Source organism: Vigna unguiculata, chromosome 5 (assembly GCF_004118075.2).
Source record: "Vigna unguiculata cultivar IT97K-499-35 chromosome 5, ASM411807v1, whole genome shotgun sequence".
In the NCBI taxonomy this organism is placed as follows: Eukaryota; Viridiplantae; Streptophyta; class Magnoliopsida; order Fabales; family Fabaceae; genus Vigna; species Vigna unguiculata.
Window position 1 is genome coordinate 27978814 of NC_040283.1, and position 12536 is coordinate 27991349.

The following is a 12536-nucleotide window of genomic DNA, read 5'->3' on the forward strand; positions in this document are numbered from 1 at the left end:
TAAAAAGTTTTGGGAGACTACTCATTCCCACCCTAATAATCCTAAATAATTGCTTAATACAATGGGTGTTTACATTAAGTGATATAAAATATTTTGATATGTTATATGGACTTGTCTATTGTTTTTACGGGTGTTTGTGCATTCTCTGTTGATAAGCAGAAGATTAGGATAAATAGTATCATTAAGAATAAAAGAAAATTAACACAACGACTTGAGAAGACATACTCTAGAAGATTTGCCACACGAAGTTTTCAGACTCTCGCCCTGCTTATTCCTCTACAATACCACTTACCCTCCCAGGAAGTGAATTTGGAAAGCACTTCTATTAAATAAATGACTTTCCTTCTGAAAAAAATATTTTAGAATAAACTTTAAATTGTTCAGAAAACCTTATACATGTAATGATAAAATTTTTAGTATTTGAAAAACTTAAAACTTTACTCTGTATTATTAATTGTGAAATATACTTTTACTAAAATGCCTCTGTATAATCTGAAATTTTGTATACATTCTTGATATAAATTTCTTTAAAATATTTTTGTTACTATAATGTAATAGGAATGTGCAAAAAGATTGTCTTTTATCCTATCAGTGTGAGTATTTCATGCTCACGAATAATTTATGATTAGTGGCCAATTGGTTTGCTTGGTATATAAATTAGAATAATAATGATCCTGTGTGCCTTGGACACGTCAGAGCGGAATTAAAACCGGAATGCATTAGTATAGTAGTAAGACTTCATTTTCCTTTTATTTTGCATAGAAAGACAAGTCTATTACACAAACTGCGTCAAAACACTCTTAACATAAATTGAAATGCTTGATGCACATCCATGAGGAGTGCTTCAAAGGGAACCCTCTCAAGCTTATTGTGAATTCATGACCAACTAAAACCTCCCCATTTTATAACATTTGGTCACTCTACAAGGTAGGAGGGATCCAAATATAGCCATGTGTTTGAACATAGCCAGCTTGTTCAAGTAACTGATCTGCTTCTCTAGGACCCCTGCTTCCTGGTTTGTAAAGGATTGGCTTGAAGTCCCCATCATCAATTCTGTGCAAAAGTGGGGTGAAGATTTGCCACGATGCCTGATAAGAAACAACCATAAAGCCATTAAGTTTGTGAAGCAGACTTTGTTGCAATCTCTATCAAGCATGCAATCATCTTACCTTCAACTCATCTCTCCGAACAAAGTGTTGCTGATCACCTCTAATTCTGCAAAAAACAATCCAATTTCCATTGTTATTTAATGTTCATCTATTTGTTTCTGACAGCGCAACATATTTCTAAGTACTGCAATGCTTGCAGTTCTGTCACTACTGCTCGGTGGACTTCTGTGTATCAAGTTATGTATAAGAATAGTTTACAAAGGACATCTTATATATCCATCTGCCTCAGTATTACCCTAGAAACCATTGACAAGCTGTAACTATGAACAAGGAAAAGGAACATACGTGTCAAGAATTAGGCGTTCATAAGCTTCTGGAATGGTTACCCCTTGATACCGTTGTCCATATGACAAGTCAAGTTCACTTTGCACTGCAGACATCTCTAGTCCAGGTTGCTTGACCTGCATGATAAGACATTCAACAAGTCAGTTCATAATATTTATTTTATTTAACCATGAAGCATTTCTTCAAGTGTTATTTGACAAAAAACTAGTAGATGGGTGAACTTCTTCAATAATTTGGCAAATAGATTTAATCTAAGCAACAGAGAAAGAAAAGCATATTATTCTATTTACGTTTGTAGAAAAATTACTCTAATCTGTGTTGCGAAATATATATATATATATATATATATATATATATCCAGTACACGAACATTCATCCTATAAAGCAAAGTCCTTCTTTCAGTGCTCTACTTCTGATCCTAAATAAATTAATATAACATATAAAAGAGAACTGTAACATTGAATCAGATCAAATAAGTGACTTGATCAATCTCATTATGGGAAATTAGAAGGACGGCCTCACCGTAAGCTTCATGTAAATAGCTTCAGAAGGCTGGAGGCGGATAACAAACTCATTTCTCCCCTGCTTTTGACCTAAAATATTAAAATTCAGAGTCATGTTTATGCTAAACTGTCATTTTTATGAAAATGAAGAATCAAGTAAACATTGATATTAATAGTCTGTGTATTCATACTGGATAAAAACGTAAAGAATAGGTGTCTCCTTTGTAATTGTGGAATATGGAGATGAAATCACCCTTCTAAAATTTTTCAGTTTCCAATGAAATAAGATTAGTTTAGAGTGTGAAATATGTTTGAGTAGTGCAATACTCATCAATATCAAATGTTGCCAACTTCTTCAAACAGAAGACATCCTCCTAGACTATCACGACTCATCACAAAAAACTAGAACGATAGGAGCCAACAAATGCAAACAATATTTTATTGAAAAACCCAGAAAATTATTCTCTGTATATGTAGAAAATGTCATCATCAGTTTGGGAAGATTGTTATCTATGTAATTGAGTGTAACCCTGCGGTGGCAAACTGAATGGATCCCATAAAATTAATTTCGGATCTAATGAATTGAATAAAAAAAATAATTAATCTATTTTGATCTATTAAAAAGTTTAATTAAAAATCAAATCCATCTTGATCCATTCCATAAAAACTCAATCCATTCATTAACAATTTTTTCATGGGTGGATATCCAACCCATCCATAAAAATGATATATTTAAAAAAATTAACAATATGCTTTTAAAACAATTTTCAGAAAGAAGATGTAAAACAAATTTTAAAAATACATTTTTACAAACTGTTTAGGGTTTAAACAATAGTTCGTTAAAAAAACTGGTTGGATTATATTTTATTCATTGAGTATTGATGGGAGGATCCATTTGATTTTGAAAAACATTGAATGGATCATTAATCATCCGTAAAACAAATTGATATATTTGATCTAGTCCTTTTTGTTTTAATTTTTTAATGGATGGTTTAGATGAATTTTCTTCTAAATAGACTGGATAGATGATAAATAAACGGATTGTTCCCTACTCTTCACCCCTCTTAGAAAAAAAAAAAAACAAAGAATAGAAGCAATAGTGAAAATGGTGAAGTCGACTGAGGGTCTGCAAGCCTCCGTCGCCAGGCTATCACTCTCCCCCACTTTTTCCTCATACTTATCCCCTTTGCACTGTAAGAAAATGTCAACCTCATTTCCTCTACCCTGCTAATGTTTATTTAGCAAATGACAAAAAATCTCCTATGGATATTCATTTTTATCTAACCCTCTGCTTAGATAGGTCTTTAATTCACAACCTTTTCCTTTATTTCTACTCTGGTTTTCCAGGTCACCTCATATCATCTTATATTTCAAAATAATGACATTCTTTACTAAATCCACTTTCACTTTCAAGATTGATGTAGAGTGCAGCAAACAAAAGATGCATGACAAGCCAAAGCATGTTAAAGAGAGAACACCTAGAAGTTAAAAGTTATTGTGACATACACTTGAAAATATCACCAGGAACGTCCTTGAATTGGACCCGTATCTCAGCCTTTCTAGAATTTAGGGCCTTCCCTGCTTTTAGTATGAAAGGAACACCTGATGCAAAAAAAAAAAATATATATATATATATATATATATATATATACATCTTTTAGGCACTAGAGTGAATTTGAACTTCATTTACTTTCTGAATATTTAGCATCAAAGAAATTAAAAGATGCTCCGGTATCCTATTTCTTTTTGGAAAGAAATGCTGAAATTTCATCTGACCTTCCCATCTTTCATTGTGAATTCGCAGAATAACAGTAGCAAATGTTGGGGTGTTTGACTCGTCAGGCACAGTTGGGTCATCTGTATAGCCTTCATATTGTCCCAGAACAACCTCGTCATCTCTAATAGGGAGCACTGATTCAAGAACCTGCATTTTCATATCAACCCGAAAGAGTTATAATCTATAGAGCCATCCGAGACTAATCTCAAAACTAGGTTACCATAAAATGCAACATGGAAAGTTTCAGCATACGAGTTACTAAAATATCCCTCTGATGCAGCGCTAGTATGCAAAATTAAATTTTAAAAGAGAGCAAGGGATTGGTACAGATATTGATCACTTAGCGTTGGGATTAGATAGGAGGAATGTGAGGAGAGTAATAATTGAAGTAAAATTGAATGGAAAGAGGCACACCTTCACTTTCTCATCCCGAATGTGCTCAGGCTTGAGAGAAACTGGTTTTTCCATAGCAACCAAGCACAGAACCTGAGTTGGTAGAAAAATAAAGAGAAAAATATATTTGGGTAATAAATTTCTGATGAATTCATTAATGGATACCATTTTGCATTTGTTATTTCTTTAGTACATTATAAAAATAAATTTTAAGTGACAGTTTTCAGATATTCAGCAAATCAAAAGGATCGGCACAAGGCTGTCCACAGTTCAATCATTGAATTACTAGTTTGAGTAGTTTCCTTTTATTTATCTTTTTAAATGCCAAAGTTTCCTTCGGTGCACATTAAATAGTTAACAATTGTAGTTTCAATCACTGCTAATAACTTATTTCAACATGGTAGCATTGAAGATTTTATGATAAAATTTAGTTTTATCAAGCAGACCCTTAATAAAATTTCAACCGACGAGAGACGTGAATTCAAGTATTATTTTTGTATCTCATTATTCATTAGAAGTTCCTACTTCACAATACAATCATAATTATAAAAGTCAGTATATGAAACTCTTTCATTAAAAAGCAGGGCATCACCTGCAGCAGATGGTTTTGGATAATATCTCGAATAATTCTGCAAAATAAAAACACAGTGAATTGACGATTTTGGTTTCTTTACTGCAATAAATAATCATAACTAAATTTTAAAATAATTATTGAAAAATCCACAAAAATATTTCAACCATGGAAGTAGTAGGAACAAAATTAGAAATTCCTATTCAATATCAGCAACAAAATTAAAATTGGCAAGCAGAAACTTATTTTCTTCCATTATCATTTCATTCCATAATCTACAATTGGAAATCACTAGTCATTTGAGAACTTCGCTTAAACAAATTTCCGCACATACCCATACTGGTCAAAATATCCACCACGGCCTTCAGTTCCAAAATCCTCTCTGAAAACTATCTGCAAAAGAGTTAATAGCCCATTCAAGTTTAAAAGTGTGGCTTGCCAACTTTGGCAATGCAGTAGTTAAATGGATTAGGCAACAAAAGACAGTTAAGCCATATTTGAGATGGTTGTAAAACATGAAGAATGAAAAAAGGTGGATACATATGATAGGACAGACTATGAATTGCTAGAGCTTGACAAACAGTACATTTCCTTACTGTTGTGTAGTAGATATTTAGAGATATTCAGAGATATTTTTCTAACTTAATATATCTAACAAATTATTTATATGCTATCCAGATAACATATATATATATATATATATATATATATATGATAAGAAATATTAGTTGTAACTGAATAATGATATTCTTTTGTAGGTACTCAATAACGAACTATATCTTATACTTATTTTCATTATCTTTTCTGCCTTTATTCAAGAGTTTAAAAGTCTATAAATACATATCCATCTCATTAAATTCTCTTACCCACTTTTATATTCATATTTCTATAATTTTTCTTGTTCTTAATGACTTAAATATTGGAGAATCTTCTAAGGATGGATCTATTTTTTATCTTAATCATCAACTGTGCAATCAATTATTAGAAGCACAAATTTGGCTTCTCATGAATACCACCTTTTTCCATATTGGGAGAACCATGCTTATTTTGGGTATGAACAAGTTGAACAGAGGAAATTTAAGTAACTGTTAACCAAAAATTGTAACTCTTTAACAATTAAAAATTCTCACCTGCACGTTGTCAATGTTGTCGCGGTTCCAAAGAGGCAAGAAAAACCGATTTGCAAAGCGAAGTACCAACTGCCAGGGTACGTTAAATAAAATGGATTAGTCATCAGACAAGATTCATGACACAAAATTAGAAGTGAGCCATTGCGTAATCATTAAATACCAAATTCTGCACTAGTTCCTTTCCCAAGTAATGATCAATACGGTAAATCTGTGGTTCCTCAAACAACTTTCCGATCTCAGTGCTGAGTTCCTCAGCAGATTGTAGATCCCTACCAAAAGGTTTCTCAACAACAACACGTGTCCATCCACCAAGATCAGCTAAGAAAAGGAACCAGATGCAGCCATATATCAATACAAACAGAATTTGATTTGTGGATAATAAACAGAAACCTTGAAACTTGAAATGTAAAAGAATATAGTAAAGATAACTGTTCTCGTCACAAAAAGTTTTAGTCTGTGCTGATAAAGAAACGGGACTGAATATGATTTGAAGCCAAAAATCCGTTTTGCAAATGCTAGCTGCCTAATACAAAGTTCAAGTTTTTCCACTATTCTTTCCTTTTATCTAAAAACCATAAATGTAATACAACCACCAGTAACAATCTTGTGAAGCCAAAATCTTATGCCAAACCACTGGAAGGAGCTATATCTCTAAGCAATAACCACTATTAGCTCCATTTTGTCAGGAAAAAGATCTTGCTCGAAATTACACAAGTATCCTATATTTAAATAAAATTAAAAAAATAAGAGCTTCTTAAAGTGGGTCCTGTGGTTCGGAGAAGACTAATGTTGAACTATGGATCACTGTTGCTATTCTATCCACGACCCTCCCTCAAAAAAGTGGTCCTTTTAAAACATTTGCAACCAAAAAGGTAATTATCAATGTCATACATTGCATGATAAACTTACATTTATTCATGCAACAAGTCTTGATCATCTTGCAAACAGATGGATATACCGAAGGAGGAAGAGCAAGATAGAAAAGCCTCCGAGATAATCCCTCTACACTGTTTTTCAAATATTCGTGCTCTGAAATCTCTTTATCCAACAGGCGAAAGCCATCCTCAGAATCATAAGAGCCACATACATATTTGATCTGAAAAGAAGAAACGGGGAGACAGGGAATGATAATTTTAAATCAACCAAAAAATTGTTAAGTACGACCCACAGAATATTAGTAAAGTGGTTCAAGACAACCAAATAGTACTAACCAGCTTTAAAAACTTCTCTAAATCCTCCAACTGTTGGGCAGATGCACCTTTTTCAGGAACAAGATAGCTGCACATCAAATCATATTTGTTTGGCTTAGAAATAGTTTAAACATGTATCAAGATAATACTTGAGTTAATAGGATAGGATGAAGCATACATTAAAACAACTTGGTGAAAGAAGCACATAACTAAAATTCATGACATACTGTTCACAGAAAAAATTTCACAATAGATTGTTTGGCTAAAAGAAAATAAACATCCTTCAAGTATGCTGCATTAACTACTTGCACAATTTAAGGACAAAACTGCAATTGCAAACACAATCCAGCAACATCAAATTAATATATATATATATATATATATATATATATATATATATATATATATATATATATATATATATATATATATATATATATGTATTTACTCTTCACAGAAATCATTAGAAAAGGACATAGACTTTTATTTTGACAAAAAATCTTACCCCCGCAACCGGTCTCTCAATTCATCATCAGAGATTTTTGTCCTTGCATAGCCAAAAATATGAACTTCGTCAGGTGGTAGGAATCCCTGCAAATAAGGACGCTAAAGGTTGGAAATAGTTGATTTAAGGGAACAATCTTATAAAATTTTCCAGGAAATTTTCCACAAAATGACGAACTAGTAATGGGACATTTAATTTTAATGTCAGAACATGTAGAACAAGTGAATAGAATCTTTTCACACAAAAGAGAGTCACGGTATTATGAAACACATTCTGCAATGCGTCCCTTAGTCCAGTATCAGTTCCATGATCATCAGCACTTAATATTCCTCACTTGGACAAAGGTTATCAAACGCCAATCAGCATTATCCACCAAGGTTCTGCTTTACCTGCCGGTATAGGTGAAAAAGTGCGGGAAATGTCTTCTTCTTAGCAAGATCACCGGAAGCACCAAGCACAACTATAGAGAGTGACCCACTCTCAGGTACATTTCCTGGCTCTCTTGCTATGGTGGATTCACTGCCAAAGCTAGCTCTTCGTTCAATGTGCCATTCACTTGTTCCCATCTTCTACCAGCACCGGAGTACTTGAACCACTGAAATAAATTGGTAATCAGTGTGATCTAATTAGTATCTGATAAGAAAATTATATGATAATATCTAAAATAGATTCTATTGATAAAGATAAACTGAAAATGATATGTGTCCAGAATTGGGAAAGCAACAGGGATGATGACCCTGATTACCCATAACATAGACATCCAAAAGAGCAATCTGAGAGAGTATCACCAATCATACAGTAACAAATAAAAACATCCAAAAAAATGTCCTTTGGAATGGTGAATACAGTGATTTCAGTCCAATTTCAGACATTACTCACAAGACTAAAATATCATCTTCTGAAACTCACCCAGAAGGGGGTAAAAACAGTAAAAACAATTAGAATCTAGAATAGCAAAAACAACTGGAATTTAGAAATAATCTTGAACGCAAAGAAAACAAAAAGGAAAGAAAGGATCGGGAAGGAAGAGATTTTGCTTGTAGAAAGATTAAAAAAAAATCATGAAAAAATTGGTGATTCTTCACTAGACATGCAAGGAGCAAGAGGGGATACCAAGTGATGGAGAGTTAGCTGAAACAGTGGCTGATTTTGATGAAAAGGCTGTGTTGTTTGAGAGAGAGAATTGAAAGAGAGAAGAGAGTCTTTTAAGGCTGAAAAACTCAGAAACAGTTGCTGGTTTCTTCACCAACTATCTCTGTAGTAATTGTTGCCAATGTCAGCTCATAGGTCAGAGCCCTCATCGCATATTTAGTCTTTTACTTATTTCCGCATTTCCTCCAAACTCTCATTTTTTCTGTTTAGACCCCTATTTTGGATCATGCTGATAAAGTGTTTTACCAGTACAGAAAGAATTGATCCTGTACAAAATTGCACGGTCAATTCTTTTCACTGAAACAGATGCTTCTTTTTGACATTTTCAGACTAACTAATAACGGTAATCTAAAGTTAAATTTTATTTATCTTCTTTGATAAATTTATGAGAAGTTAGAAAAAGAAACACAAATTGAAATTAATCTACATGTATATTATAAATCATTTGAAAAACTTATTTTCAAAGAATTTTATAACTTAACTTATATGTAATAATTAATTTTAGTTTATATAAAAATATTTTACTTTTTATAATAATTTTTTTAATGTATGTATTTGGTCACACTTTATCAATCAATAAATTTTTGTTCATAAATTTATTATTAGAGACAATAATTTTACTTAAATAAAATTTTTTTTTTATTACTTTTTTATTTTTGAGAAAATATTTGACTCTAGAACCAAATCTTGCTCACATGAGAAATTTGAATGGCTACAATCTTATAAATAGAATCACATAAAAAAAAAGTACTTCTCTCGAAAAATTTTAATACTCATTAAAACTTCGTACATTTCTATACTAAATTCATTCTTAATAAAATTTAGATTTGAATTTAATTATTGTGATAATAAATATTAATTAATTTAACCTTTATTTGAAAATAATTATACAATATTTTTAAATATGTTAAAATACTTTTCATTAAATTTATGAAAAGAAAACAAGTATTAATATTAATACTTTAAATATAAAGTTTTTTTCTCTGAATAAAGTATGAGAATTAATCTTAAAAAGAAAATGCTAACCAGTGTCCCTAGGACACTGATTAAGGAATAATAAATGTGCTTTGGTATCATCATTTTTACATTGAAAACTGAAATAATTAAATAAAGTAATTAAAATAGTATAAATGCACATAATAAATTTTATAAAGACAAAAATATCCTTTTAAATTTTTAGACAATAACTTACAAAAACCAAGACTTTGAAATTTTTAAGATCTCTACTAAAAAGAAAAAAATTCAATTAAGTCTCAAATTGATACTCTAATGGTTCTTCTTTTCTTTTTTTTGTAACATTTTTACATATTTAACACTAATTTTTTTGTTGGTTTTTCTGTTAATTTATATTTTCTTATGTTGTTTTTTTTTTAATTTTTAGATGTTTAACACTATTTTTTATTGATTTTTCTGTTAATATAAACTTTTTTATATTTAATTATATTAAATTTTTAATAACATTAAAATATAATTATTTTATTATTTATTAGTTTTTAACTTTTATTTATGAACATTAAATAAAATATTAAATACACATATATAATATTTATGAGCATTAAAGTTACATTAATGATTATAAGGTCAAATTTTATTTAATATTATACTTATCTATATACTTTTGTAGGATCTAATATATATTAATTATCTTTAACTAGTGATATAAGGACATTAGTTAGCAACACCCATATTAAAAATAACTAGTAAATTGTATTCATTTACATACTTGAAAAACGAAATATGAATTTGTTGGAAAAGTAAGATGGAGAAATTATTTCTTACTATGTTCATAATATAAGAAAAATACAAATATGTAACATTTGAAATATACTTTTCATTAAATTTATGGAGAAAAAATTTGGTCTTCTAATTTTTTTCGAATTCTTAAAAAGACTCCTAATTTTTCATTTGTTCAATTTAGTCCTATAATTTTTTAAAAATGTTCAATTTTGTCATTTCTGTTAAATTGACGTTAACGTGGTGTCCATACAATGTCACATGTCATGTTATTGTCACCTGACAATGTTTGTTTCCAATTTTGTCCCCTTATTTATAATTTTATCCAATTTGGTCCTGTTTTTTCTTAAAATGAAGCAATTTGGTCACTCTCAAATTTGAGACCAAATTAGTATTAATAGTCTTTAAATATAAAGTTCTTTTGTCTAAATAAAGTACAACAACTTACTATTATAAAACAAGGACTTTGAAATTTGTAAGGTCTCTCCTAAAAAGAAAAAAAAAATCAATTAAGTCTCAAATTGACACTTTAATTGTTTTTTTTTTTAACATTTTCAAATGTTTAACAGTAAATTTTTTTGTTGATTTTTCTGTTAATTTATACTTTCTTATGTTTTTTTTTAATTTTTAGATGTTTAACACTATTTTTTATTGGTTTTTCTGTTAATATAAACTTTTTTATATTTAATTATATTAAATTTTTAACAACATTAAAATATAATTATTTTATTATTTAATTAGTTTTTAATTTTTATTTAAGAACATTAAATAAAATATTAAATACACATATACAATATTTATGAGCATTTTTGTCTTTTTGTCCTTTTCGTTAAATTATACAATGCCATGTGTCATATTATTGTCACCTGACAGTGCTTGTTTCCAATTTTGTCCCCTTATTTATAATTTTATCCAATTTGGTCCTGTTTTTTCTTAAAATGAAGCAATTTGGTCCCTCTCAAATTTGAGACCAAATTAGTATTAATAGTCTTTAAATATAAATCTCTGAATTAATATTAAAAGGAGAATGCATTGCTAACCAATGCCATAAGGGCACCGGTTAAGGAATAATAATTGTGTTTTGCTATCATCATTTTTACATTGAAAGACGAAATAATTAAAATAGTATAAATGCACATAATAAATTTTATAAAGACAAAAATACCCTTTTAAATTTTTTGACAATAACTTACTATTATAAAACAAGAACTTTGGAATTTTTAAGATATCTACTAATAAAAAAAAAAATTCAATTAAGTCTCAAATTGATACTTTAATTGTTCTTTTTTTTTTGTAATATTTTTAGATGTTTAATACTAATTTTTTTGTTGATTTTTCTGTTAATTTATACTTTCTTATGTTTTTTTTTTTATTTTTAGATGTTTAAAACTATTTTTTTATTAGTTTTTTTCTTAATATAAATTTTTTATATTTAATTAAATTTTTAACAATATTAAAATGTAATTATTTTATTATTTAATTAATTTTTAATTTTTATTTATGAATATTAAATACACAAATATAATATTTATGAATTTTTTTTTTCAAAAATAAAAGTTACAGATCAAATTTTATTTAATATTATATTATCTAAAGGATTTATATATATATATATATATATATATATATATATATATATATATATATATATATATTAATTATCCCTTTATCTAACTTAAAAATAACCGGTAAATTGTATTCATTTACGGACTCCAAAAAGCCAAATATGAATTTGTTGGAAAAGTAAGATGGGGAAATTATTTCTTAGTATGTTCATAATATAAGAAAAATACAAATATGTAATTAATGACATTTGAAATATAAAATTATTTAAGATATTGTTTATTTACTTCTATGTGCTGACATCGAAATTTTCAATGCATTTATTACATTATCAATAAAAATTAAAATCATTAATAAGTGCAGGTGGGAGAATGAAGGGGTTGGATAGTAGGAGGCATTTCTGACAAAGCTGACCACCATCGAAAAGATAAATATCATAACTAAAACTAAGAAATAAAGATAAGTGAAAAATATTTATTAATTTAAAAGTTAAAATAATCAAATTATCCAATCTAAAAATTATTGTACAAAATTATTCAATTTTTTATTTACAATCAAAATTTA

At 29.1% G+C, this 12536-nt stretch overlaps 1 protein-coding gene across 1 annotated transcript; it reads right to left on the reverse strand.

The window, feature by feature from the left end:
• Nucleotides 1-700: 700 nt before the first annotated feature.
• Nucleotides 701-8881, reverse strand: LOC114185287 (glucose-6-phosphate 1-dehydrogenase, cytoplasmic isoform). Its single transcript, XM_028072932.1, has 16 exons — nt 8637-8881; nt 7913-8118; nt 7524-7609; nt 7040-7106; nt 6738-6924; nt 5989-6146; nt 5829-5897; nt 5033-5091; nt 4720-4756; nt 4149-4220; nt 3734-3881; nt 3464-3559; nt 1977-2047; nt 1455-1570; nt 1170-1215; nt 701-1088 (listed from the first exon to the last, which is right to left on the reverse strand). The coding sequence occupies exons 2-16, from the start codon at nt 8087-8089 to the stop codon at nt 921-923; spliced, it is 1557 nt and encodes a 518-aa protein (XP_027928733.1). The 5' UTR covers nt 8090-8118; nt 8637-8881; the 3' UTR covers nt 701-920.
• Between the last annotated feature and the right edge of the window lie 3655 nt (nt 8882-12536).